Source organism: Neolamprologus multifasciatus, chromosome 7 (genome assembly GCF_963576455.1).
Source record: "Neolamprologus multifasciatus chromosome 7, fNeoMul1.2, whole genome shotgun sequence".
Lineage (NCBI taxonomy): Eukaryota > Metazoa > Chordata > Actinopteri > Cichliformes > Cichlidae > Neolamprologus > Neolamprologus multifasciatus.
The window spans coordinates 41,213,441-41,240,842 of NC_140445.1; the positions used below are offsets into that span (position 1 = coordinate 41,213,441).

Consider the following 27,402-nt stretch of genomic DNA (forward strand, 5'->3'; position numbering starts at 1 on the left):
ACCCTACATGCAACTGAAGTAGTTCAATTCGATACTATCAGTGTTAACCTACTGCAAAAAAGTTAGGAGCACTGTGATGCATCACTTTTTCTTTAAACACTGTGCAAGCATTTAGCAACAGAGGAGACCAACTGCTGTAATTGACTTTTCTTTTTCTTTTTTAAATTCTTGCCTGATATATACATAGGCGCTTGCCCCGCAATGGATGGATGGCTGGATGGATGAATGGATGGATGGATGGATGGATGGATGGATGGATGGATGGATGGATGGATGGTATATACAACAAAGTGGGAGAAGAAGAGTCAGATGGCAATGAGTATTAGACCCAAAAGGTTGATTCTGTTCATCTGGATGTAGCTTTTCCAATGAGAGAAATGTTTTGTCATTCATCCAAATGCTTTCTTCTGTCTCAGCTGACTGCAGGTCAGGGCTACGTCCAGATGAACAGAATCAACCTTTTGGGATTTACTTCCCTGGATGATTGAGCATGAATCAAGACAATAAGCATTAGAGGGGCTCAAACACTCGCAGAAGAAAAATATATGAATGAAAAGATGCAAACTGCATCCTGTTATATTTTCTCTTCTGTCTACAGTAAAAGCCAACAGCTTTCATCCTCATTTTCACTACCACTCAGCAGAATTTCTGGGCAGCTGACACAGACGGGATATAGTTGTTTATGTCTTTATCGTGAGCCCATAAGCAGACAGTCACACACTGAATCATGGCCTGGAGCAAGTGGAACAACATGGCAGGTTTTAAACCTCTTACTTCATTCCTCTCTGCAGGTTTATTTATAGTCATCTGCTTCCTTAAGCATCTAAAATGTCCTGAAGCAGCTGACATAACACACACTTTAATACCAATACTGTTTATTTTTTAAAGTCTCTATTTTTTGTGTGCCCAGCGCTGACTTACTATCAGCAAAATGCTCTTAGTCCGACACTAAAGCCTTGCTGACAGCGGGAGGATTTGATGCTGCGGCTTGCACTCAGCAGACAACAATCCAATCAGTTTCTGGTTGGTAATCAAAAGTCTATGAATCTGCAACTAAACAGTACTTGCTATCAAATGCTATCATGGCTTTGTTTATGAACAGGGAAGTGTCTTGAGGTGACTGTTGTTGTGACTTGGTGCTATGTAAATAAATGCAGTTGTACTGTGGGTTTGTAAGTGGGTTTGTTAGCTTATTTTGGGGCTTCTACTTTATCTATTCCATGCAAACCTGCTGTTGAAAGCTGTTGTTATGGGAGATATATCTTTCTAGTCCCTATCCCTACTTTCACTGCAGTATTTTATATCACCACATTTTTCTAAGATTTTTAGGGCTGAGTACAGTAGTCTCTGTTTTATCTGCATTTAGAAGCCGGAATTTAGAGGTCATCCAGGTATTTATGTCTATTAGACATTCCTGCAGTTTGACTAATTGGAAAACATTCTAGGTTTTGGCAACTCTATTCTGAAAAACCTGAAGCTAGAGACACAAGCAACCCCAAATCATTGTTGATTGTCTTCCAGAGGAGACACTGAAGGAACTCTGAAACACCGCCAGGGATAACGTACGGTTGCACTGTAACCTTGGTTCTCTGAGTGAGAGACTATCCTCCACTCCGTTACATATTCCTTATGTACGGGGTATGACCACCTTGGTGTGGATAGATTCATATAGCTAGCACTCCGGCTAGCCTGGCTTGCCCCGTGATTGGAAGGTTGAGGGTTCAAATCCACTGAACGGCTATCCTGAGATACCCTTGAGCAAGGTACCGTCTATATACACTACAGACTGCTCCCCATGCTGGATTGGTAGCTTCGACTGCTTCACTCACTGAATGGGTTAGCTGCAGAGGACTAAGCAGTTTCCTGTAGGATTAATAAAGTATACATTACTCAGAGAACCAAGGTTAGAGTGTAACAGTATGTTCTCTATCATATTGAGACTATCTCTCCACTCCGTTACATATTCCATATGTATGGGGTAACTCTTTAAAACACCCTGTGAAAAGACAGTGCAACCGAAACCCCAGTGTGAAAGTGTACAAAACGAACAATGTACAAATGTACACTACATATGTACACACCACCCTCGTCAAGGCCCCGCCAGATGCAAAGGCCAAGCTGAAGGGAGGAGGCATCAGTCTGCCAGACGCAAGACTGGCCTGAGTGACTCCCACAAGACACAAGGTCCACACCTAAACAGCCGCTCATGGTCAGCCTGCCAGACACTAGGCCAAGCGAACAGACAAAGGCTACCTCAGAGGGGCACCCACCACCTCCTCCCCAAAAGAGGGGCTGGCTGCCACATTCAAGCGGTAAAACCTATTAAAGGTGGTAGCCGAGGACCATGATGCCGCCACACCAATGGTAGAGAGAGAGGAGCCCCTCAACAAGATGTGGCCACCCCATGGGATGAGTGGGCCCGCACTCCTGAGAGGAGGGGAACCCCTGCAGTGGCATAAACCTGCCGGATTTAAAAGACTGCTTATTTTACTTAATACTTTGATCTGAAATAAGATTAGTCTTTATCAATCAATTACGTCCCACAGGTGTTTAAGGTGGTAGTAATTAAACCAGTATGTAAAAAGCCATCACTTGACCCATCTGTCTTAATTGTAGGTCAGCCTCCAATCTTCATTTTACTTTTAAAAATTCTTGAAAGAGTAGTTGTAAAACAGCTATCTGATCATCTGCAGATGAAAATAGTTTATCTGAAGAGATGGAGTCATGTTTCAGAGCTCATCATTACAAATTACCTTTTTATGGCCTCTGACAGTGGACTGATTTTTCTGCTTTTTCTGCTAGACTTTAGTGCAGCATTCAATACTACTGACCACAATATGTTATTACAGAGATTAGAGCATGCCATAGATACTGAAATTACTACACTGGAGTGGTTTGAATCATATCTGTCTAACAGACTCCAATCCAATTCAAAATCATTCTGATTCGGCACTATATAAATAAAAATGAATTGAACTGAATTAACTACAAGTGCCTTAGTATCTCACAAGCCACCCGGAAACATGATAAAAATTCATGAAGGTTAGCCACGTCCAAATATCTAAAAGAAGTGCTGAGTGGTCAGCTGATGTGCAGGGATATGATCCAAGCCATCAATGCATACGCCCTACCTGTCATCTGATACCCGGCAGGAGTGATAAACTGGTTACAGGAGTATACAGATACCACTGATGTCAAGACACAAACACTACTCACATTGAACTGAGACCTCCACCCTCAGTCCAGCATCCTGAAAGCAATTCATGATAACAAAAGGAGCAAAATTTTCACACAGGGCCAGGTGGGTTTAGAAATCTTGTTTCCTTTAATAAATGGCATTACTATTTAAAATAATTTTGTATGTGCTTGGGTTATCTTTGTCTAATATTCAAATTTGTTTACAAATACTCATGTCATACCTAATATGCCATAATGAGATAGCTGTTCTTTTGTTTTTTTGAAAATGACAACAACAAATAAAAAAAATAAGGAAAGGCAAAAAAAAGTAAGATGTCTTCATCAGTGATGTTTAGAAGTTCTTATAAATACTACATATTTCAGTGCTGCATTTTAATCTTCTTCTGATAAAAGCTTTGCTGAAAGCAACAGGAGTGAACCAGTCAGGGTCTTTGCTACATTTTAGCCCATTGGGAGATGCTCCGCGTCATACCTGGAAGGGGCGGAGCTGTTTTTCTAAAGATCCCGCGCTGTGCCGAACATGCAGAGAGTGCGTGAGAAACGCCTGGAGGAAGTAAGAGGCAACTGCGACTGTTGGAAAATTCAACACTGCGCTTTCTTTGCTGTGTTTTTAAAATGTGGGCACGAGCTGTGTTGTGCGCGGTGCTACTATCTGCGCTGTGTCCAGCGGGGAAGACGGAAGCCGAGAGGGACGAGAGAGAAGTGCAGGACTACCACAACTCCAACAGACTGGTAAATCCGAGTGTGGAATATTTACAATATCTAATATTTTAATACACACACATACACATACACACACACACACACACATAAAGGTATTTTGTGATGAAAGGGGGTTCATACGCTTTGCTTTAATAAAAGTTATATTTCTTTGGATATGATCTGAAATTTCTTCTGTTTAAGTATTTAACATATATACCTCTTCCAAATGTATGCTGGACAAACGTCTTATGCAGAACTGAACCTGCAGTATCAAAATAAAAGCACTCATTCTGTAGTGAAAATTCCATTAGTGTCAGCTTTTTTGATCAAATTTTGGAAACTGTAATAATAATACGTGGCTAATGTTTTTCATTGCAACAACGAATTTGTAAAATGTAAATAAATTAGTAACTATTTCTTAATTGATGTATAACATTTCTGGTTGCATTATGAAGATTTGCTTATTTTTGTGTTTGACTGATTTGATTGCTCAGAGTTAAGAGGACATTTTCAGCATGAAAAGTATAAATGTATGAGGGTTTTGTTTTTTCATTCAATTTATCAAACAATAAATGAACATCAGATTAGTCAATAATGAAAATTAACCCAAAACATCTTCAGTTAATCTATTTATATTGGCACCAAACTCATAAAAGCTGTCAGCTTCCATGTTCTTCAGTGACACAGCGCAGCATGGTGATTTAAATTGGTTCAAATCTGATTCATCTCTCCTGTACCGAGTTTGCGCTTCAGCTTTCCCCAAAGTACAAAGATGTGCATGTTAGATTAATTGGCTATTTGAAATTAGCAATTGATGTAAGATAGACAAAGTGCTTGACGTGTATAGAAAAGTGTAAATCTCTATATGAATGTATGGGGGGAATTTGTATGAATTTAGCAGATTATTAAAAAGCTGTTACTGCATTTCAAGCCAGATGTCATATCAAACAGAAAAATGTAATCCTATAGATCTGGCTGCCTAATTAGTCCACTCAATATCCTTTAGTTCCTATAATTATACTGCTTCTAACTAAGGAAGTACAATTCTAAAAACATGAGCCATAAGACAAGTCAATAATGAGAAATATGTGGAATATTTTTTGCAAGAAATACTGACAACAGATGTAATTTATGTACTCATTTTCCTCAATTAAAATACTTTTGTTTGAAATATGTTCTAAACAGAAAGATGACAAAGTGAGTGTTAAGCTGGAGACTTTTTTAATTCTTGTCTTCTTTTGCCTAAATTCAGTTAATACAATTGCTTATTGTTAGTTTTATTATTGGCAAATTGATGTTTAAAGCCTCTGACATAGATGGAGCAATGCTGTTGGACAGAAAATGACAGAATGGCTGGATGACGGTGACTGATGCACCAAAGTGTTCTCCTATGTTTCCAGGCTTAATTTTGACCACACATTAGCTTCACGTCTATTGTATTTTTGTTTTTCTCAGCTTGGCGCGCTGCATGAAGTTCTGGAGAGACTGCAAACCAAGAGAATTAATCCCTGGGAGAAGAAGTATGGACAGGTCCCCTCTGTGAGTCACTGACACTATACTCTGATTTAACACTTGTGACGAAAAATGTTTAAAACATTTATAATTTCTCCAAAAGTGTATAAAATTCTAAATCTCAAGAATAAAGGTATAACAAAAATGCAAAAATGTAATGAAAAAAATCAAAAACAGCAACAGTGCACCAAAGCTGAAGCAGCATTTTACTGTTTTAATGATTAAAGTTATGATTCTCTCTGGAAAAGTGCTTTTCTCGGCATCAGAGATCATCAGTCCTTGCTGTGCCTTTCATTTTTTTTCTGACAGCAGTTATGAATGATTTCTTTTTGACTGCAAGAAAGTATTAGCAGAATGATTAGCAGAATGGTTGTGTTAACTTCTTCTTCAGATACTTTGTGAATTTTCATTCCACGAAGTCCAGAGTTTGATATTAAAAAGTTATTTGTGTTCACAGTGTGATCTTGGGGAATACTGTGCCATCAGGAAAGGATCTCGGATTGGGAAGATGTGCGACTGCCCCCGAGGAGCTTTCTGCAACTTCTTCCTCCTTAAGTGCTTATGAGCAAATTAAATCATGTCACAAAAGTCTATTTTAAATTGTAGATTTAACCTTTAGAATAGAATGAATCCTTTGTCAATTTTTATGTGAAAACATTTTTGTGCTGCATTAAAGGTGTTTTATCTTGCTTTTAAAAATTTTGTAGAGGGTTTTTTTTTTAATAAAGTACACAGACCTTCTCATAAGTTTACATACATTGCAAGATGATTACCATTCTTGTAAAATCCTGACTAATCAGGCAAAAGACAGGAACCCTGTTCAAGCTTGCAGTCCTTGTATCAACACACATATGTAGCATAAATGTAGCCTTTTGGGATCTGTGAGAAGTCATATTTCCTCTGATGATAAAAACCAGAGTCTTGACAAAAAGTGTTGAGGTAATGTAATTTCAAACTATTAATGTTAAACTTAATGAGAAAAAGTAGATCGTAGCACAAACGAAGCAGAAAAATCTTTGGATATCTTTTCACCGTGTATTTGTGATATATACGTTTGACTTGCTTTTCTACAGGTCCTTTGACAGTTATTCATTTTCCAGTCTCCTAACAGTGATGCCATCATGGCTGTCACCATGATAGTGACCATAACCCAGGCTTAGAAGACACACAGCTATGCAAAATTTTAATTACCTATTTTTTCCCTCTTTTGTCTAAAGCAGCTGTTTTCAGCCTGTATTGTTTTTACGGTTTTTCCTATTTTTTGTAAAATCAGCTGCTCTGCTGCCAGTAGACTTTACCCTGTTTGTGATTGTCAGACAGACCCACACTCACACACAGAGCATAAGGCTTTAAATTGTGGCAGCACAGCAATCCTTTTCCAAAATCAGTACCTGTGAAATGAAGTTTATAAACTTACCTTTAATACTATCAGGACAAACGTAATGTTATCATGACTTAAAAAGGCTACATCAAATTATGTAACACATAAATATAACAGATTCAATGAAGTTTTTTTAAAAAAAAGGCAATCCACCACAATTTGACAGGAAGTAGCACCTGATCAATCAGAACCATTATTTGTTAGTAAATGTAGAATGGGCTGTTTATTAAAAATGACTTTCAATTGTGTGTCAAAACAATGAAATCAAAGGACAAACATGTTCCTAATATTAAGCAGCCTTGTGTGGCCTCTTCTGTTCCTCCACATAATTATTGGCATGACTGAGTTTAAAAGCATCAAATTTACAAACATAATTGTATTTTCAGCCAATAATGGATGGGGTTTATTTAGTTTCACCCAACTGGTCCTACACTTATGAGAAAAGGATAACTTAACACCTCAAGTTTGGAGAGGGAAAACACATAAAATGGATGTCCACAAATCATCAGTCCTACTGCAGAGCTCTTTGTCCCAAATGGATTTTATTGGGAAGATACTGTACAGAGCTTAGACTCCTCGGGGCTGCTTGAAGTTCATGCCGACAGTAGGTTGGGTGACCTGCAGGTTGGACAGGCTGCCAAAATCCTGAGGGACATAAACAAGACACTGGTTTAAGAACTGATCTGAAAGGAGGTGACTGCAACTCAACATCAACTCAATACTCAATGTCTGAGAGCACCAAGGTCTGACAGGAACAGACAGTCCTGCAAACACAGGGAAGGCTCACATGTTTATATGCCTGTAGTTAATAAATGACCTGGCAACAAAGGCGCCATGATCACCTTTCGATACAGGCTCAAGGGAAATGCAAAAGCAACAGCAAAGTTACACTGCTAGCTGTGTGCGTCTTCTTAATGCAATGGTCCTTCAAATATTTTGGCCTGCTGTGTAGCACGACTACCCGACTGGTTTGTACTTCAGCTTTGGTGAGTACATTTATATTCACTTATTACCAGGCATGTGTGGCTGCACAAGCATAAACACTCATGTGGGTTTTTAAAATGCTGTGTCCTGAAATAAATACGTGATGTGAAGGTTTTAATATAGTGATGTTAAACAAAATGGGTGGGGGATCTAAATACATCACATGAACAACACACTTGACAAAAACTGCCAAAATCAGTGTGTGGAAAAACTAAGTACACCCCCCATGATTCCCATAGCTTGTATTAACACATTTAGGAGCATTTTGGGTCACTCTTCATTACAACATTGCTCTAGTTCAGAGGATTGTGAGCATTCATCTCCACCCAACTATTTTAACGTGCTCCCAAATTGTTTCAATCAGGTTGAGGTTTGAACTTTGACTAGGCCATAGTTCCCTTCTTTCGCTGCATCTCTGTTGGAGATTTGTCCTGTCCCATTTCCTGACCAAAGCTGATCATTTTGATATACAGAGTACAACAAGACGTCCAGGTCTTGTGGCTGCAAAAGCAGCTCATCACTGGTCTCCTCTGTCCATGGGGCATAGTTTTAGAAGTGCCGTGGTTTATCAAAGCCAAGTAAAGGCATTTGTTGATAAATGACCAAAAAGATAAATCACTACCTTCAACTGTAGTCAACCGATTTACCGATTTATTTCATCATCGTGTAATTATTTGTCTTAAAACAACAGGCCTAACACAGTTCCCTTGTACATTTAAGTAGTAATACTATTTTTACTTCATAACAGTGAAAAACTTATTGTTAAAATTATCATGTAAACATGCCAGATTTAGCCAGAGAGACCAATTTTCATCTGCAGTCCCTGGAAGGCTGATGGTGTTTACAGACAGAACAGAGCATTTGTCCTGGAAATCCTTCAGTATTTTTTAATTATACTGCTATCAATTTTAACATTTACATGCTATCTGAGGCCCGTGGAATCTAAAGTGCAGGGTTTGTTTGGTTTTTCCGTTTCTCTGAACACTGCATTGTCTGACATTGGGCTGAATTTGCTGGGGTGTCCACTCCCAAGAAGGTCGGCAACTGTCTTGAATTAGAAACCGCTTTAGTCACCAAATATATGTACACGTGCATGGAACTGGATTTGGGCTATTTCTTTGCCTGTAGTGTACATAACAGAGTAGACAACAGCACATATAACATGGAGTTAATGGAGTTAACTCCATTTTTTTTTAAACACTTATATGTGTTTAAAAAAAAAAGAGAAAAAAAAACATGTTGTCCCAATATCTAATTTTTTTTTCTGTCTACGACATTTCAAAACAAGTTTTAAGGGCAGGCTGCACTTTACTTTGACTCTCTGGTTTGAGTGACTGTTTTTAAAAGCTCCCTTCTTGCTGCTGAAATCGGACCATTACAAGCTCAGGTTGATTCTAGTAAAATCCTTTACCTGGAAATTCTGCCATTTAAAAGCTGAACACAGGGACAGAGGCAAATATGTCCCAACAAACAGATTTCAGCCATTTAAATGCTTCTGTTTTGAAAAGGCCTGAACAGCAACCTCCACTCTGACAGGTACACTGGTTACACAACAACAGCCAGTTTTAATGAAACACTAAAATGGATCAAAGTTTTCTGAAGTTTTCAAACCCTCTGGTTCCTCTGAAGGCGATTTGTGACCTCCCTTGATGTTGCTTGATGAGATGTGCCTTCCTACAACTCCTCTCTAGAACTACACAAACTTTTTCTAAAGAGCTCCACTGGCTGGGTAAGATTCAACACTCAAACTCCATTAACTCCAACCATTTTTTTTAAAATTTCCCAACTCAAGACCAATTGCTCTGTTATCAATAACAAGATTAGATGCCTGTGTCTGATCTAAGTCATTCCACCATTAAACACCTAACAAATCAGCTTCTTATTTCTGTCATTACCTTTGTGAGCCTGTTGCTTTTACATCTTTTTATTTTCATTTGTAGTTGGAACAGCCCTTTAATTCTAAGATTTATGTCTGATCACATAATTTTTCAGTAGTTTGTTTTTGTGTTTAAAAGGTAAAAGAAAATAGCATAACACGGCACACAGAGGTTTCAATTTGGGAGAGAATTTGTTTACTGTATAACAGAACCTTGATTTTAATTAGTTAATACATTAACTGCTAAGCCCCAGCAGAGTAAGAGGAAAGTAAGTACCGCAAAAACGGTACTTGTTCTGTCCTGTTACAGAAAGACTTACCAGCAGCTTCAGCATCTCCTTGGTGTCGGGATCAACTTCAATCAGCTCCTGGTCCAAAGCAGACACCTGGACAGATAAGCACACAGGAATCACATTAGCCATTATCTCACACCTCAGTTATTTCCACAGTTACAAAGTAACACCATATTATTTTGTTTACTTATGGCCATCTGTTGTGTTTTAAAAAATTGTACAAGTGCACAAAAAGAACAGAAAGTCCTTCAAAACTCAAGGAAATTTGTATGTGTTGTTTTTTTCTGCATTGTGAACGACCTGCCAACAGACCATAATCACAAAACAACTGGTAGAAAGAAAGGTGTTCGGTTCAGGCAGACTACCAGGACACAAAAAACACACATAGCAGGCACAATTTGGTTTGATGTGTCCAAAAGCCACATCATGGCTGGACACTCGACTGTTCCAGCTCCTGACCATGTTTGAGATCACCTGTGGATAAACTGGTTGAAGCAAACACTCACAAATATATAGCTCTGTCTTGCAGCCAGTAACAAAATGTATGAAGCCAGGGGTACAAAACTACAGTTTTATTCAAATTTGCAACGTAGATGCACGCATACTGAAATATTGGCACACTACAATGCAGACTTTTTTTTTCTATGTACATTCTCTGCTATTACTCTGCTCTTTTACTGTTAAGCTCAACTATTTCTCCAATAGATGAAACAAATCAAAACCCAAAAGCCAGATGGAGTGAAGATACTTTCTAATCCTAATCAAATGTTAATGGGTAAAAAGGAAATCAAAAGCTTCAAACACAAACGGATAGGGATGGTATAAACATGGATGTAGATTCCAGGATAGGGAAGATTAAGCCAATGTGGAAATATCACCAACGTGCATTCTACCTGAAAGCCACCAGATGGCATAAGCTGTGGTTGCAAAGAGACTCCAGGTTCTATAGAATCCTTTTATCTTGGCCTCTGTCCTGTCGAGTTTATGGTCTTAGTCTCTTACTCTGTATTATAATAAATAAAAGAAACGGTCTGCAGTGCTCACGCAGAGCAACTTTCAAGTGTCTTTCTTTTACTGCCTTCAACAGGCATCGTTACATATGTCTTGAAAAATGTTTGTTTAGAAATTAGAATAATTGTATTACTCTAGAATGATTGTTGCAAACAGACTGAATTTAAGTGCCAATTTGATTCGCACAATCCAAAACTGATTCCATCTTATTGCCATTTTATCCCCATCTTGATGCACTAATATTCCTTCGAAAACAGAACCTTACTGGGAGTCATCTCAGACCTGATAATATTTTTAAAGGGACCAATTCAAAGGCAGGAAAATCACGAGTTGATTGGTCAAGGTCACAATAATTATGGTTGTGCCGTAGTTTCCAACCACTGTTATCCTTAGTGCAACTGTAGCCCTACAGGCTTGTGGGATGAGTTTTGTGCAACAATAATTGAGATCCATCATACAGTTTACATGCAACACATTAATATTTATAAATGTGAAACATTTTGATGTTTTACACAATTAAATGTCAAATTTAGAAATCCATGAGTTTAAAAGTGCAAATAAACTGATCTTCAGAAAAATGTGACTTATTAAAATGTACTCATTCCACTCCTTTACCCAAAATAATATCCAAGCTTTTGCTTTATTTCTTAACATCTGTTTAAAAAAATACATGTGCCAAATTTGCCAAAAGAAAAGAGGTTTACTAAGGTAAACTGGAGCAGTTGGCAATTATAATGACAATACTGTAACACTACAGCAATATTTTTTTTTAAAAAGTCAGTGGTTCCCCTCAAAGCTGTGTATTTGTAGTTTTAATTGTGAAGACTTAGCACAATTTAACCCCACATTTCACAATAACAAAAATTGTTTCAAAAACACTCTTAAAAACAGACTTTTGTTTTAGGCTAATAATGCACAGATTTGGCTATTATTCTGTGGCTGACCCATTTAATCAATCACATAAGCTACCAGACCTCAGTATCAATGGCCTGCTGATGCACTCTTGATGCTTTTCAGCTCTATATTGCAGCAAATAAATCCACACATTCACAAATAAAAATAACGGGGACAAACAGTGATCTGTGTGCTCTGCTGACAGCCGTGCGACTATAATGTGTTGATGGACGACACAATCTTCTTCTGTATGTAAAATGAAAATTACTGATGCAGCAATTTAGCCATTCATTCTTCACTTTTTATCTAGTTGTATATTGCTGTAATATTGTATGATTACAATAGACTTGCCCAGCACATGAACCCTATAGTACCATGTACGTTTAGTTACGTGACCACTTGTGGATCAGGCTCAAACTTCAGTCAACAATCAGCAGATCGTTCAGCAGCTCTCACCACAACATTTACAAACACATCTATGACAAAATTAGAAAACGATACAACAGGAACTATCATACTAATGGTCCCAGTGGTTCCGGTAGCATGCTACCAGAATCAACAAGTTTTACAAGAGCAGATTCACTGCTTTTACCCGGTCTAGCATAACCAACACAGTGATGCGTTCACTGACCTCTGGTACATAGTTGTCTCTCCTCTCTCTCTCTTCCTCCTGCAGTTTGATGGAGATTCCTCTGACCGGACCCCTCTGAATCCTCTTCATCAGATGTGTTACATACCTACAAGTGGAGCAACGCACACAAAGTTGTCATCACATGGAATTGCCATGATAATACCATAGAAATTTTTACATATTATAGAAATGTCATGTAGGGACATGGTTACTATAGCAACACCATATGTTAAGATTCGCAAATACATGCAACATCGAGACCAGGAGCCAGGTTCCAAAGCACCAGTGTACCCTCCATACTGGTTGCTTTGCTGCCGCAAGATCATTACACAGTCACTTCTATTTGTGCCATATAAGCCCTGATATAGAAAGAGAAGAAATCAAAACCAGAAGCAAAGACACTGCCCAGTGTTTTTTTCCCCTCCCACAAACTCAGGTTTTCAAACTGTGCAACATCTCCCTCATATATCTGTGAATCTCTATGCTTCTGTAGTGAATACCATTAAAATGGCGGTAAAAACAGACACGATCATATCCTGGTGTCTTCAATCTGGCTGTAGCAGCCGCGGTGCAACACGCCAGGCTACAAAAATTGAGAACTGTAGGTGGTGTACGACACAAAAATGGCGGCCCACACCAACAGTTATGACCTTTTTTTTTTTTTTTGCACGTGGTGAGCATACAAACATCACCAGTCTCTGATGACGTATTTTCATGAAATACCACTATAATTTTGAGGCTTTTTAACCCACCTCTAATATAAAAACACTGATGGTTTTGGAGTGTGTTTTGGTACAAAAGTGACTTAAAAAAATGATGAAATAAAGGCTAACTCTGCTGAGAACTCAGATTCCACACCACAGACCATCCATCAATATCTGCCCACTTAGCAGAAAAATGTATTTATTTAATTAATGTCTAACATCCCAGGAATTGTTTGCGTGTCTTAGAGCACCAGGGTCTGATAGGAATTGGCAGTCCTTCAAACACGGGAAAGGCTCAAAGGTTTATCTTCCTGTAATTTTTAATGACCAGGCAACATAGACGCCATGATCACCTTTCGATACAGGGTGGCAGATAAGCAAGACAGATTTGTGGTTGTGGGCTCCACTTTGCAACAGACAACTCACCCAGCAATCTTGTTGCGGAGCTTCTTGCTGGGGATGATGGCTATTTCTTCGCACACCCTCTTGTTGGTGTGGAAGTCATTTCCCAGCCGGGTGTAGTATTTTTCGATGATGACCCTGGCAGCCTTTTTCACCGTCTTGGTCCTGACTCGTCCCTGCATGAAGAGAACAAGTGTTTACTCGTTACTCCTAGCATTTGGGTAAAGTATCGGAACAGTCATTCTGGCACCATTTCTTTGAAAAACATCCGTTTGCCACCATGAGTGGAATTTAAATCCTATTTTAGGCCTGGCCAATCTGCAGGCAACTCCCTACCTGCAGGCTGACCAGGTCAAAGCTGTGGCTGTCCTTGATGTTATATGGCTGATTTTGCACACAACCTCCATTTCCATCATCTTGGACTGTACCAGGCAATGCTAGTCCTTGTTCTGCTCTGCAACGTCAGTGAGCTCAGTGTAGAAGCACATTAAGCAGTTTTCCTCCTGCTGCAGGTTCTGGCTGGAGCGGTCCTCCTGATCACAGTGGGTCTCCTGCACAGCAGAACAAGGACTAAAGGCATCAGCTGCAGCCCAAAATGGTAGAGTTGGAGTCCATGTGACTGGAAGATTACACTAAATGAACAGGCAGCTAAATGAATTCCTGGACCAATACACCGAAGACATAAAGAGCCAATTTTACAAACAGGATGAAGAAGCCGAGGTAAACGTACCAACATCCCAAAGTAGTACTGAATTGAAGGTTTGTGAATTATTATTATTATTGATAGCACCATTTATATTTGTTTCTTACAGCCTTATGTGAGCCTGTGCTAATTTTGTTAGTTTTATCTTGTTAATGTTTAATATTATACATTTTTGCCTCTGGGTTGCTCTAACTTCCTTCGAATAAAGTTTACCCTTAAACTTGTGTGTCAGACGTTGTTTTTGGATTAATGTGGTGAAGTTTTGTCGCGCCACATGACATCTTCAGTAGTCTGAAATCAGTTGACCGAAGCACTGTGTGGCTGAAGCTCCCAACTAGATCAGGGACTGCAGCCTCCAGAGCAGCATTAGCTTCCTCAACGACACACAAGCTAACACCTGAGTTGGCCATCAAGCTAATGTGAGCTATACTTTTCGGCAATTTAACCATTTTAACGGTTCGTGAACAAACAAATACCGCTTGGTTGTTCTGTCAGTCCTCTCGATATTAACCGATAAAAACCCGAACAAGCACCGCGGCTCATTCAGCCGGTCGCTCAGTCAGCAGCAGCGTTACAGAAGCGCCGATAAAAAGTCGCGTTCGTATCATCTAACGTCAATACAGCGGCCACAAGGAAAGATTATTGATCTGCTGCTTATTGGTAAGGTTAAAACGGAATACAAAACATTTTAAACGACAGGATTAGAATAGATAGTGTAGGTAGTCATATAAAAAACACCCACCATGTTGGATCGGCCCTGGTAAAAGAGAACAAGCACACTTCCGGTGGAAGCTTGAACCCTCGGGCGGAAGTTGAAAACAGAAACGTTCTGTCCCTGCAGCGACCCCACCGACCGTAAGCTAAACAACAACCTCCAACATGCACGTCTCTACAACAGACAAAAAACGCTTTCTTAAAATTTTGTGTTGTTCACCAGCTTTTCTCCTCACTGCCCTGCCATGCTGTTTGTAAGTCAGAAATTTTCGGTGTGTGATCTTGAAGATGTTTCCATATATGAAAGAGAAATATGCATCTACAGGCGAAACAGAAAGTAATAGAAGAGAAAATGAGGAGACCTCAGCTGTTTCTTTGACACTTTGTTTGATAAACTTACTACGTTAATGAAAGCGGTAAAATGGTGGGAAAAATCCCAAGACCACAAGGCCAAAGCTGAAGAGGAAAACAACGTTTGATTGTGTATTGTTGGTTAAGGTCATGTATGGAGGAAAGCAAATAAAGTATGTTGTCTTACAATATCCAAATAATGAACCTGACCTAACAATACAAACAAAGAAATACTGATAACATGAGATATCAGATGGTATATAGCCTATGTTCCACAGAGGTGAATACAGGTTAACTTGTTCTATGATGTGCCACCACTTCGACAGATAATGATGGATACAATTGGAAAAAATGGCAAAAATCCAAAACATTGATTAATCGGGGAATACTGTTTTCATGAAGTGGTGTATATGGTCTGCAAAAGTGCTTAGGTCAAAGTAACATCTTTGTGGATGGCAGGACCCAAAGTTGCCCAACAGAACATTGCCCAAAACATGCCTCTGCCAACTTGCCTGCATAGGGAATGCCTAGGGAACACCTGGCATCAGGATGCAGGTGTCCCCTACGTAAGAGAAAATGTAGCTTACACCAGTTGAGGTATGTAACATGTGACATTATTGTGATAATAAAATAATACCTTTATTGATCCCAAGGGTAAATTTGTGTCTGACATGGCCCATCTGCTATTTGTATGAAAATTAAAAAGCCTAATCGCTGTGGGAGCAAATGTTTTTCTGTATTGCTCTGTTGTACAGACAGAGAGGAGTCTTCTATTACTCATCTTCCATGAAAACGTTGTACAGTGGGTGATCAGAGTTATTCTCAATTGCTTCTAATGTTTTTCCACCACCTTGATGCATCTTTAGTGTGCATCTTTCCACCACCTCCCCCAGCATGTACAGTCTGGCTCCAGCGCCAGCTTTCTTCACTAGTTTGTCTAATCTCTTTGCATCCTTGTATCTGATGCTGCCTACCCAGCAGACTGCAGCATAGAACAGAACACTTGCCACCATAGACTGATAGAACACCCGCAGCAGCTTACTGCAGATGTCAAGAGATCTTAGTTACCTTAACAAAAATAGGCAATTTTGCCCCTTTTCTATAGTTCATCTTTATTCGGGGACTAGTCTCCTTGACCAATGTCTCAATTTCATTTGTAGATGACACCTAAATGGCACAAAGAAGGTTTAGTCTGCCAGGTGAGTGTTATTTTTAAATTAAAGGTCACAACGTTTCATGTATGATGGTATAAAACAATCTCATAAGATAAGATAAGATAAGATAAGATAAGATAAGATAAGATAAGATAAGATAAGATAAGATAAGATAAGATAAGATGAGATAAGATAAGATAAGATAAGATAAGATGAGATAAGATAAGATAAGATAAGATAAGATTAGATTGTTGGACAACTCATGAAACATCTGCTCACATCTGGTTGAATTCAGTTGTGTAAATCCACAAAGTGCAGTAAACCTCAAACCAGCAGCAGCACAGGTCAGCTGATCACAACTTGTACACTAAGAAAATCTACTGGAGTGCTCAGTAGAAATTATTGTGAGTTGTGATTATTTTCCCCACACTGAGTCGCTCCATGTGATTTTTGGGTTCCCCCACACGCTGAGTCCCACTTTTAAAGTCTTCCCCACTCATTTTCCTCACATCACCCTCTCTATTAATATAACAATAAGGTTTTGTTAGCATTGCATGAAAGCGTTGCACCTGGGCTTGGCCCTCACCTCAGAAAATCTGGAAAGAGAAATGAGTGATGTGTGTCTTTGTTCCTCTGATAGTGTATTATGATGTGTATTTCAGGTTAGCACACTTTTAGAGAAGCCCATAAAGAGCCTGGGACGGTGCTACAATGCAGAACTCAATGATACGTGACAACTACAACAACCAAGGCAGAACTTCGCTAATGACCTCAAGCGGATTAATAACACTGCAGTTCCAGGGAAACTGAAGCACTGGTGCTTCCAGTTTGGGTTATTACCCAGACTTCAGTGGCCGTTGACCATGTATGAGGTCTCACTCAATCATCCCAATCGACTAGAGAGGCTAGTGAGCTCCTACGTTAAGAAGTGGCTCGGACTTCCCAAATGATTCAGCAGCGTTGGACTCTATAGCAACGGGATACTGTCATTGCCTATCCCTAGTCTGGTGGAGGAGTTTAAATGTGCAAAAGTGAGGCTTAAGATGTCACTCACGGACTCCCAAGACCCCATAGTGAGAGGCACTGCTCCCACCCAAGCAATGGGGAGGAAGTGGACCCCAGCCACATCTGTGCTACAGGCCAAATCTGCTCTTCGGCATCGTGACGTGGTGGGTCCCATCCAACAGGGTAGAGGAGGATTTGGTTTTGGAGCAGTAACACCTCTGTGGCAACAGGCATCTGTAACCAAACGTTGAAAAATGGTGGTGAAGGAGGTGCGTCGACAGTAGTAAACAGCCAGACATGCCCAAAGCCGTAGTGCTGGCCAGGCAGGGTCACTGGATGAATTGGGAGAAACTCTCATGGAATGAAATCTGGAGAATGGAGTCTAATAGACTGTTTCATAATCCGAGCGACATACAATGTGCTACCTTCCCCAATAAATCCACAGCTGTGGTTTGGAAAGGACCCATCCTGCCCCCTGTGTACAGTCCCTGCCACACTCAAGCACATCTTGGTTGGTTGTAGGACTAGCCTTACTCAGGGCAGATACACATGGAGACACAACCAGGTCTTCAGGTGTCTAGCCGAGAAAGTTGAGTACAAAAGAAAATCCATCAACGGTCAATCTTTCACGAACCAAGAAGAGCGTCAGATTCATCAACATTTGTCCGGGAGGGAGACAAGTCGAAGACAAGCCCCTCAACCCCGGACCTGGGCCTGGTGAAGGTTGCCAGGGATTGGCAGATGCAGGTTGACTTGGATCAGAGGCCAATTTTTCCCACAGAGATCGTAACAACTACTCTGCAACCAGACCTCGTCCTTTGGTCTAACTCTCCAATACTTCCGTACATCATTGAGCTGACGGTACCATGGGAGGAAGCAACTGAGGAAGCATTTGAGTGTAAGAAGCTGTGGTATGCCAACTTGGCAGCTGAGGCTGCCAAGTTGGCAAGTTTGTTGCCAAGTTTGTTGCCAGTACAACAGCAAAACTGCTTAAAGTGATTGGGATCAGAGGACAGGCACAACAGAAGGCTATAAGAGAACTAGCTAAAACTGCTGAGAGGACCAGTCACTGGCTATGGTTAAAAGGGCTGACATCACTTGCGCAGCTAAGGCAGTCAGCTAACCGCAAGAGAAAAGAAAATATTCCGCTCTTCTTCCCTTTTCTGGGAGGCAGTGGGGAGGTAGACCGTACAGCCCGATCTGGCGGGGAGGTGTGGGAAGCCAGATGGGGCACCCCCCCTTCCGGCTCTCCTCTCTGCTCTCTCCTATTTTGTCCCTTTTGTCTTACTTCTCTCCATCACCTTTTCTATCCCTTTGAAGAAGTTAGGCTACATAAATGCTAAAGAGGTAAGTATTATTTCTCAGTTGCAGTGAATAGAAAATAAACTGTAGAAAACTAAACAGAAGAAAGAAGAAGAAAAATAACAATTTAATATAAACCAGTGACACACTCCGGGGCCTGATCAACCCTGGCAGGGCCTCTAGGGTGAGGGTGTCTAGTGATAATGGCTGAGACACCCGATGAATCTAAGGTCCACTAGTGACAATGTGTACCAAATCTTAATATCTAATCTAGATCAGATCTCTAATCCTCCCAAAATGGCAGATTAGGTTGGGTAAAGGTTTCTGAGCTGCCTTTCCTCATAACAGCCATCCCTCAAGATTCTCTCCATTTAAAGCAATACAATTTCAGGGACTATAACATCTAGTCCTTTTACTGAATCAGGTTAGCTCACTGTGAAATCACACAAAAAACTACCTCTGTAAGCTAAATGCATAAGGCCTTTTATGGACATGGTTACTTATTTTTGTGTAGTTTGCCACCAGTAAAAAGGCAGGAGTTATGAACATGTTATGAACTGTGTTATAAATTACATTTTTTAAAGCTTTGTATTGTACCAATATTGTGATTGTGGATATTTATTTTGAATGCTGGGCCCCTGAATCCTTGGACCACGTGTTGTAAGTTGATATTTTTGTTGATTTTGTGCTAAAACCAATGTTAAAAAGGTTAATCATAGAAAAGGAATGATTAAGGGTTTAAAATGCAGTTCATTTGATTCTTTTTATAGTTTATTTAGTGTCCTAAACTTATAAACCTTTGCTTGATTGACATATTGAATATTCACCGGTCTGAAAACCTCTAGTGAAAGACTGATTTTTGCTGTTAAGTGAGATAACTGGTATTTCTAATTGGTTGAATTATACCGTGTGATTGAGACCATAAAAGTAAGAAGTTCAATATTGCTTCAATGTTTATTTGGTTTATACCATTTGAAACTGAGTATGTTTAATATCTAATGCCAGTGATCCGTCATCGCAGCCCACAAATCAGTAGCATACATTGCGTTGAGTCGCATGTGCGCGCACGCGCGTTTTAGAATAATTCCACCATGTCAATAGGAGCCGTCAGTTCACAGACGACAAACGGTAAGTAAATTATCTTTCTTTTTACTTAAGCAAAGTTTTCTATTTAGTGATATACGGTTAGGGTGACTGCTGGTCTCACGGCTAATGGCTGTCTAACAGATATAGCTGTCAGTTTGTGCTATGCGTAAGCCGATCTGACAATGCATGTTTAACTCCGGCATACAACAAAAGATATAGACATTTATACAAAGAGACACAGTTGAACATGGAAGATTTGCACATTTATTTCGTGTTTGTTATTTGTAATAACAGAGAAAATCTGGCAAGATAAATGAGTAGTTCGTGTCTTCATTTTTCTGACAATTTCCCCTGAACATTTGTGTTCATGTATGTGGCATACATATTTAGCAATACTGTTTGTTAAGAATTACACAATTCATATTTTGATTATTAAAAAAAAATCTAATTATAGTTTGTTTCATTTAATAAAGATTTATGCTGGTAGAAGCTGCCGATGTCATTTTGTTTGCACTTCATTTCCCATGCGGCATTCTTCTCTCACGTGACTTGTCACAGTCACATGTCAACATGGCTGCCACTGTATGCAACGAAGATTTCACCAACTTACAGCTTCTTCTGAAGGTATGTCAAATATTAACATTTTGTAAAACAGTCAGCTTTCAGAAAGTCTGTTAGTCTGCTAGCTCCTTTGTATTTCTCATTCTGTAGACATAAAGACACGATTTTTATCTAAATACTGCAATTTTATATACAAACTTCAGTGAAGTGGAACTGACCTTAAAAACCTCCAGTGACAGTAAATTGAACCGCATTAGCAGATTTGAGGACATCTTAGGGCTTCACGTACCAACTCCATGTTCAGATCTGAGAAATTGTTACACACGTTAGTTTTAAGTCACTGAGAGTGGATTGTTTTTTCTCTGGAGGCTCCTTCTAAAGATGCAGTGAGAGAGGTTTGTGTGCAGAGTCAAAGAGGTCTGAGTCAGCGGCTAACTGAGAGCACTGCAGCAACACTCGGCATTTCAGAAGCCCAGGCTGCACAGGTAACACAAAAACATGAGTGTGTGTTGGTCCTTGCAGTGTGTGTGTGTGGAGTGGACATACAGTAGTTTACTGACCCATGCTGCAAGCACTTCACTGTGTTTTGGGGAATATAAAGAAAGTTCCACTAAGTTCAGTCGTTGTATTTTAACTTGAGGACTTTGTTGAAATCGATTAATATAATTTTTTTCCTACCAATTCGCAACTTTAAATGACTGTTCTACATGTAGAGACACGTGCACTCACTAGTTTTATTATTATAATATGTGTCAACACTAAAAAACAAACAAAACAAAAAAAACCCTCCATATCAAAACTGAAAATATTGTACATTTTAGGATTATACAAAAAGGCCCTTTTCAGGGAAATGGGTCAATAATGTAAAGCTGTTCTGCAGCTATGAAGGTTTATCAAGTCTTGAAAGCTGGTGCTACTAATTCCTACAGGTGTTCCAACTTTTCTGGATTACTTACAAAGCCCCCTCTGTCTGCATAAAACCAGTATTGGAACAGACTGTGGTACCATACCCTCGTGAGCATCAGTTGAACAGTAAAGTACTGCAGAAAGTAGTGTGTTGCTACAAAAATGGCAAGAAGGCAGCAATTAACAATGAAAGGGAGACAGACCATCATAACACTTATAAATGCAGGTCTTTCCTACAGAGAAATTGCAAAGAAAGTCAAAGTGTCATGAGTCCAGTTTCCTTCACCATCAAAAGTAACTCAGAAACTGGGGCAAACTGTGATAGGAAGAAGTCTGGCAGACCCAAAGCCACAACTGAACCAGGCGAGTTGCAGCAAGAAAGCCATTGCTAAGACATCAGAAAAAGAAAAAGAGGCTTTTCTGGGCCATGAAACACTATCATTGGACTACTGAAGTCTGGAAGAAGGTATTACGGACTGATGAATCAAAATCTGAAATCTTTGGATCTTTGTATGCCGTAGAGTAGACGAAAGGATGGTTCCACAGTGTGTGGCATCAACTGTCCACGTGGAGGAGGAAGTGTGACGGTCTGGAGCTGTTTTGCTGGATCCAGGGTCGTTGACTTGTACAGAGTGAAAGGATCCCTGAACCAAAACTGGAAAAATTGGTGTTTTCTAAAACTTTTGACCTGTGTGTGTGTTAGGGCCAACCTTTCTATAGAGACCAAATGTGGGGTTTGCACCACACTTTAAACATGCTTTGTGTGCTGTAAAGTAAGGTATTTTGGGGTCTTAGAGTCTTTGACAGGTGGTTCACTTGTAGAGCTGTCTTTGGGTGGCCAGTAGAGGAACTACAGTTTTTGACATTTCCTAACTGGGTTAATTTTCTTGATCCTCAAATTTGAGAACACTGAATCATTAAAATCTTGACATTCTTACTTTGAAAATTACTTAAAGTTCAGTGAGTATCAAAATAGTTAACTATTGCTGGCTTTGATCGAGGACTTTAAATAGCTGTAAAACATGTATTTCCAATGTGAATCTGAGTTATTTTCTGTCCTTTAGCTGGTCCAGTCCCTCCATGCACTCTCCCATTACGTCCTTTTCTACAACCTCAGCTCTCCAGAGCAGATCCTCGCTATCTTCCCCGAGTCCTTCCATTCGAGTCTGAAAAACCTGATCACCAAGATTCTGTTAGAGAACAGGTCAGTCCCAGAAAAACCTTGAATGCTGCACGCTATTCATTTCTTTTAAATTAACAGTAAACTGTTTTTGTTATTCCCTTCAAAAACCTAAATAAAAATGTTGATTAGAAAAAAAATGAATACAATGTTATACATGAAAAAATAATGTGGGCTCGATAGGGTGATAAAGGTATTAAATGTGTTTAACAGGGTGAGAAATGTTCTTTCTTACTGTTTTCCCTATCTTACTATTTGCTGATGATGTAACCATAAGCTGTAATTATGTTTGATGTCTCTGCTGTTTTGCAGTGCAACATGGAGGACGGAAGCTCTCAGTAATCAGAGTGAGTAGACTCTATACACGTCGTTTATAGCTATGCACACATGTGTGTGTTTACGTGTGTTTGTACGCATGTAATGTATGTCTCCCCTTCTATAAACCATACCATGATGGTAAAAGTTGAATTATATGAGACATATATTGTACCTCCGCCTGTAACGGCAAACCTGACAAAAATCAGACATGTTTTTGCCTTGTTCATTGCAATAATGTAATTTATGTTGCTTTGTAAAAGCAATTTGGCTGGACCACCATTATATGTGGAAAACAATGGGGATGATGTCAACATCTGTCCATATTTTGCAGTTTTTACCATTATACTGCAAGAGGATTTGACTGGGAGTTTATCTTGCCATTTCAACTGCCTGTGTTAAAAGACTGTGTCTGTAGGAGATTATTATATCTCAATGTAATGTCCCCTGAAATCATTGAGTCGTGTGTGTGTGTGTGTGTGCATGGATGCACCCAGTCTCTCTCCCTCAACTGAAGGATTTGGATTGGAGAGTTGACATGGTGACCAGCTCAGACTCGGTCAGTCGGATGTCGGTGCCAACCTGCCTGGTTCAACTCAAGGTCAGTGTGAGACCACCTGCTTCAGAATATTTTTTTTGCATAAATATGAGCTAAAGCATTATCAGCTACAAAAGTTGTGAAAGTAGTGTCACGAACCAGGCCGTACATTCATGACAAAGAAAACCTCAGACGTGTTTAGGGATGTATTCCAAGCTGCTTTATTCTTTTAAAACAAATAAAACAGAAAAGAAACCCTACTGTCAAAAACAAACAGTGATGTGTGTAATCAGTACCCTCAGTAGTGTGTGAAGGAATGGATGAGAGGAAGATGATGCATGTAACAGTGTCAAAAGCAAAAACCAAACCTAACGCAGCCAGAGTCCAACCTGGTGTCTCAGAGCCAACTAAAACTATGTCCTAAAGGCTTTTTATATAGAGTCCTGGCACGCTGGCCCAGGTGTTGCCAGTGTTTTAGTAAGCCAAATGTTCATTTACATTTTCCCCCCACACCCCATCCCTGCCCAGCCACTTAGCTACCTGAGCCATGGTCCGAGTAACCCTCATCACTTAGGCCACTCACACACACGAACTCTAGTCAGACCAAGTCCTTTGCACTACTTCTGAGCACTTTTCATGCACAGTTGGTGCAGAGCACCTATAATTTTGTTGTACATGTACAATGACATTAAAAAGCTATTCTGTTTTATTCCAGTGGACCCAATAATGTTTATTTATTTTTTCCTGGAAAAAGTGACCAAATATTAATTATCTGCGACTATCTGGGATCAACAATCAAAGCAAAAAAGGTCCACCAAGGCCACTTCTTCTGTAAATTTCTGCTTCTTGGTCTACTCAGGCAGTGTTTGAAAAATCCATTATTTTCCAGTGGTGATCTCATTTACTACTCTCAAGAGATTACTCTGACCTGTAGATCTGACCCTGCATCACCCTGCAGCTGGTCTGAGTGACATATACCATTGACACATCAACCACCATCAGCCCAGATACCAGCCAGTTATTTATCTCTCTTGCATCAGATCCAGGAGCCATCCGTCTCCCATGATGTGCAAAGAAAAACATTTGGACATAACAATAAAGTGCACATCATGGGCACATATTCATGTATCGTATCATATAATCATATATCGGATGTGTTATAACATACAATGCAATACTACTATATTATATGAGGCATTATAAGGATTGAAATAAAGTATCTTACATCAATCAATCAACGGGATATTCCAGTGTTTTAGCTTTAGTATAACTGAGATTTTAACACAGTTTAACAAACACACTCATTCCTAAATAATTGTTGAGTAAACAGTGATACTATTCACGTTTCATACTGAAGGTATGGTCAGAGTGGCTATATTCATAAAATTCTCGACATTCACAAACATCCAAACAACATTGACTCATTTGTGTTTGGAGGCAGAGTAAACAGAGGTGGCGAAAGTACAGACTTTCTGTACTTAAGTAGAAGTACAGATACTAGTGTTTAAAATACTCCACTAAAAGTTTAAGTACTGATTCAGCTTTTTTACTCAAGTAAAAGTGAAAAAACACAGGCTCTGAAATGTACTGGAAGTTAAAAATAGTAGCTCCTTGAAGAACAATTCTACTAACCATTTTTGTACAAAGGTAACTGAACCTCGTGCTAAATGAATATAAACAATATCAGTACACGAGAGTGCAAATATTTTTCCAATCTAAATTCTCATAAAAGATTCAATCTGTTATGTAGAAGAGAATGTAAAAAAAACCCCAACTATTTTCTGTTGCCTGCAGGGTGACTTTGTCTCCACACCTAAACAGTAAAATGAGTACAGTCAGGGGTTGCAGTAGGATTTAGCAGGTGGGGGAACCCTAAGATCTGTGTAGTGGCTCAGCAAAAGGAAATAATCACAACTCACAATTATTTATAGTATGAGCTTCAGTAGACTTTCTAAGTGTACATAACGTGACCATGTACACAAACACTTGAGTGACATTAGCTCTCCTTCTTTTCTCTCCCTGTGAAATACAGCACCTGGAGCAACACACTGTGCGACAAATTGCACACAAACAGTTTGTGTTTGCTAATGTTTGCTGAGCATATAGCAACGTTGAATTTTTGAAATAACCTGTCACTTAAAAAAACATCACTCCCTTCATGCATTCTCCTCTTCTGTAGCGCTAGCTAGATGCTGAAGTACTACAACCACAACATACCTGCTCTCCTTCCAGCCCACTTTAATCCCCCCAAGTATAAACACTATAAATGAAGCTAAAGTAACAAGTCTGTTTTGAAAATGTAAGGAGAAGAAAGTACAGATATTTGTTTTAAAAATGTAGGGAATAAATGTAAAATGTTGTCAGAAAATTAAATACTCAAGGACAGACACCTGAAAATTCTACCTAAGTACAGTAACAAAGCATTTGTTAACCATGCTCCAGATTGCTGTGTTGAAAGTGAAATCTTTATCTAATCTTGTGAAAAATGTCATGCACTTTTTATGTTTCAGATGGTGGATCCATGTTCATCAGCAGACAGTGAGTCTGTTTCCTCTGTGACTGTGGAGCTGAGTAGGGAGTCTCTGGACACTATACTGGATGGACTTGGACGCATCAGAGACCAGCTGTCAGTAGTTGCTGGGAAGTGATCACTGAAAGCTCAGAGACAGTGCTTTGATTTTTACAGTGTCATGCTGATGTGTTTGGACTATCATCTGTGTCTAACAACTGCCTGCGTGTCCCCACTTTGCCCCAGTACAAAAGTCAAGATGAAATATGGTGGAACTATTTCCATCCATGTTGAGTTAGTGTTTTAAGAATTTCTCCAGTAATGAAGGTAAATTGAGACATACAGTCTCACCTCCTGTCTCGTCCAGTTGGTAAACTTGTATACCTGGAACTTGATATAACCCATCAGATTTAGTCCTCACAGTTTTCAAGATAAAATTTATTGCCATACGTCTGCTCTTTACTTTGTATAGAGGTCACAGTAGTGGGTGGAACCATGATAATATGTGTCTACTTCCAGTCAACACTGAAAAAACTTTGGTTGCAAATGATTTAACCAGCTGAAATTGTCACAGGTTTCATGTCCTATATATCTGTGTATTAATTTGGTGATTTAGAAAATATCTGAATGTTGTTTAACTAACAGATTAGAATGAAATATGTCTTTCATTCTAACTGTTCAATCAATAAAAATAAATTTTAATTGGATCTGCCACAAGTTGAAGCAATTTCCATGTCTTTTTTATCAAGCAGTTTGAAATTGAAGACAGTAACTTTTGCAGAAGCACATAATTTATTCCCATTTCTTTCACTAGCTCTATAAAACATAAAACATACCAAAATTGTATTTTTGCACCAACAAGGTGATTCCCATAGCACTTTTAGCTGAAATCTTGACACTGTGTGCGATATGTCCTTAAAAGTTGGGCAAACCAGATAAGTTCAGGACAAAAGAAATAGCAAGGTCTAAAAAAACAAAACGATGTACAGCAGATAAAATATCTTCAAGTAATAGGGAAAATGCCAATTCTGTTTGCTCCAGTCTGAATGCCAAATGTCTTTGGGCAAGATACTAATCACAAGTTGCTCTCTGGTGCATCCATCGCAGCATGAATGTGAGTTAATGTTAGATGGAAGCAATTATATAGAAAGAACATAGAAAAAAGCGTTTGTGTGAATGAGGCAAGTTGTGTAAAGTGTTTGAGTGCTCACTTAGAGTCGAAAAGCTATTTAAGAACCACTCAATTTACCAATTAGTCTAATACAGCTAATAGGACCCACGTTGCAAAGGTGCCCCACAGACTATCAAACGCATACTAGGAGGATGTAAGATGGGACAGTGTACACTGAGAGACACAACGAAGTTGCTGGAATAGTGTACCAAAACATCTGTGCTGCATATGGACTAGAAGTCTCCAGTTTCCAATGGCAGACGCCACCAAAGGTAGTTGAAAACTACATGGTTAAGGTCCTGTGGGACTTCAAATTCCA

At 39.4% G+C, this 27,402-nt stretch overlaps 3 protein-coding genes and 2 non-coding genes across 6 annotated transcripts; 2 read left to right on the forward strand and 3 right to left on the reverse strand.

The window, feature by feature from the left end:
• The first annotated feature begins 3,620 nt into the window (after window positions 1-3,620).
• LOC146514932 (niq CART3-like) lies at window positions 3,621-6,962 on the forward strand. Its single transcript, XM_085167456.1, has 3 exons — window positions 3,621-3,930; window positions 5,356-5,439; window positions 5,870-6,962. Exons 1-3 carry the CDS (start codon window positions 3,814-3,816, stop codon window positions 5,975-5,977), a joined length of 309 nt encoding a protein of 102 aa, XP_085023582.1. The 5' UTR covers window positions 3,621-3,813; the 3' UTR covers window positions 5,978-6,962.
• A 354-nt stretch (window positions 6,963-7,316) lies between these two features.
• LOC146514933 (small ribosomal subunit protein eS17) lies at window positions 7,317-14,019 on the reverse strand. Its single transcript, XM_085167454.1, has 5 exons — window positions 13,990-14,019; window positions 13,613-13,764; window positions 12,483-12,588; window positions 9,974-10,039; window positions 7,317-7,438 (listed from the first exon to the last, which is right to left on the reverse strand). Exons 1-5 carry the CDS (start codon window positions 14,002-14,004, stop codon window positions 7,361-7,363), a joined length of 417 nt encoding a protein of 138 aa, XP_085023580.1. The 5' UTR covers window positions 14,005-14,019; the 3' UTR covers window positions 7,317-7,360.
• LOC146514934 (small nucleolar RNA SNORA71) lies at window positions 7,520-7,649 on the reverse strand. Its single transcript, XR_014875512.1, has one exon. It is a non-coding gene; the product is annotated as a small nucleolar RNA SNORA71 (small nucleolar RNA).
• On the reverse strand, window positions 13,425-13,553 carry LOC146514935 (small nucleolar RNA SNORA71). The gene has a single exon (XR_014875511.1). It is a non-coding gene; the product is annotated as a small nucleolar RNA SNORA71 (small nucleolar RNA).
• A 5,843-nt stretch (window positions 14,020-19,862) lies between the features above and the next one.
• On the forward strand, window positions 19,863-26,635 carry commd9 (COMM domain containing 9). 2 transcript variants are annotated; one of them, XM_085167448.1, is made up of 7 exons: window positions 19,863-19,945; window positions 20,462-20,527; window positions 20,833-20,949; window positions 22,435-22,574; window positions 22,863-22,897; window positions 23,363-23,466; window positions 25,914-26,635. In XM_085167448.1, exons 2-7 carry the CDS (start codon window positions 20,474-20,476, stop codon window positions 26,049-26,051), a joined length of 588 nt encoding a protein of 195 aa, XP_085023574.1. In that variant the 5' UTR covers window positions 19,863-19,945; window positions 20,462-20,473; the 3' UTR covers window positions 26,052-26,635. The 2 variants fall into 2 exon arrangements, with proteins under 2 accessions (XP_085023574.1, XP_085023573.1); XM_085167447.1 differs by lacking the exon at window positions 19,863-19,945 and having other exon boundaries at window positions 20,371-20,527.
• The last annotated feature ends 767 nt before the right edge of the window (window positions 26,636-27,402 follow it).

Coding starts and splice junctions, on each gene's coding strand:
- LOC146514932 (XM_085167456.1), top strand. CDS start 3,814: ATGTGGGCACGAGCTGTGTTGTGCGCGGTGCTACTATCTGCGCTGTGT. Junction 3,931..5,355: donor ACCACAACTCCAACAGACTG/GTAAATCCGAGT, acceptor TGTTTTTCTCAG/CTTGGCGCGCTGCATGAAGT. Junction 5,440..5,869: donor AGTATGGACAGGTCCCCTCT/GTGAGTCACTGA, acceptor TTGTGTTCACAG/TGTGATCTTGGGGAATACTG.
- LOC146514933 (XM_085167454.1), bottom strand. Junction 12,589..13,612: donor CTCCGCAACAAGATTGCTGG/GTGAGTTGTCTG, acceptor CTCCACTTGTAG/GTATGTAACACATCTGATGA. Junction 10,040..12,482: donor GAGACAACTATGTACCAGAG/GTCAGTGAACGC, acceptor TTATCTGTCCAG/GTGTCTGCTTTGGACCAGGA.
- commd9 (XM_085167447.1), top strand. CDS start 20,381: ATGCTGGTAGAAGCTGCCGATGTCATTTTGTTTGCACTTCATTTCCCA. Junction 22,575..22,862: donor AAGATTCTGTTAGAGAACAG/GTCAGTCCCAGA, acceptor GCTGTTTTGCAG/TGCAACATGGAGGACGGAAG. Junction 23,467..25,913: donor CCTGCCTGGTTCAACTCAAG/GTCAGTGTGAGA, acceptor TTTATGTTTCAG/ATGGTGGATCCATGTTCATC.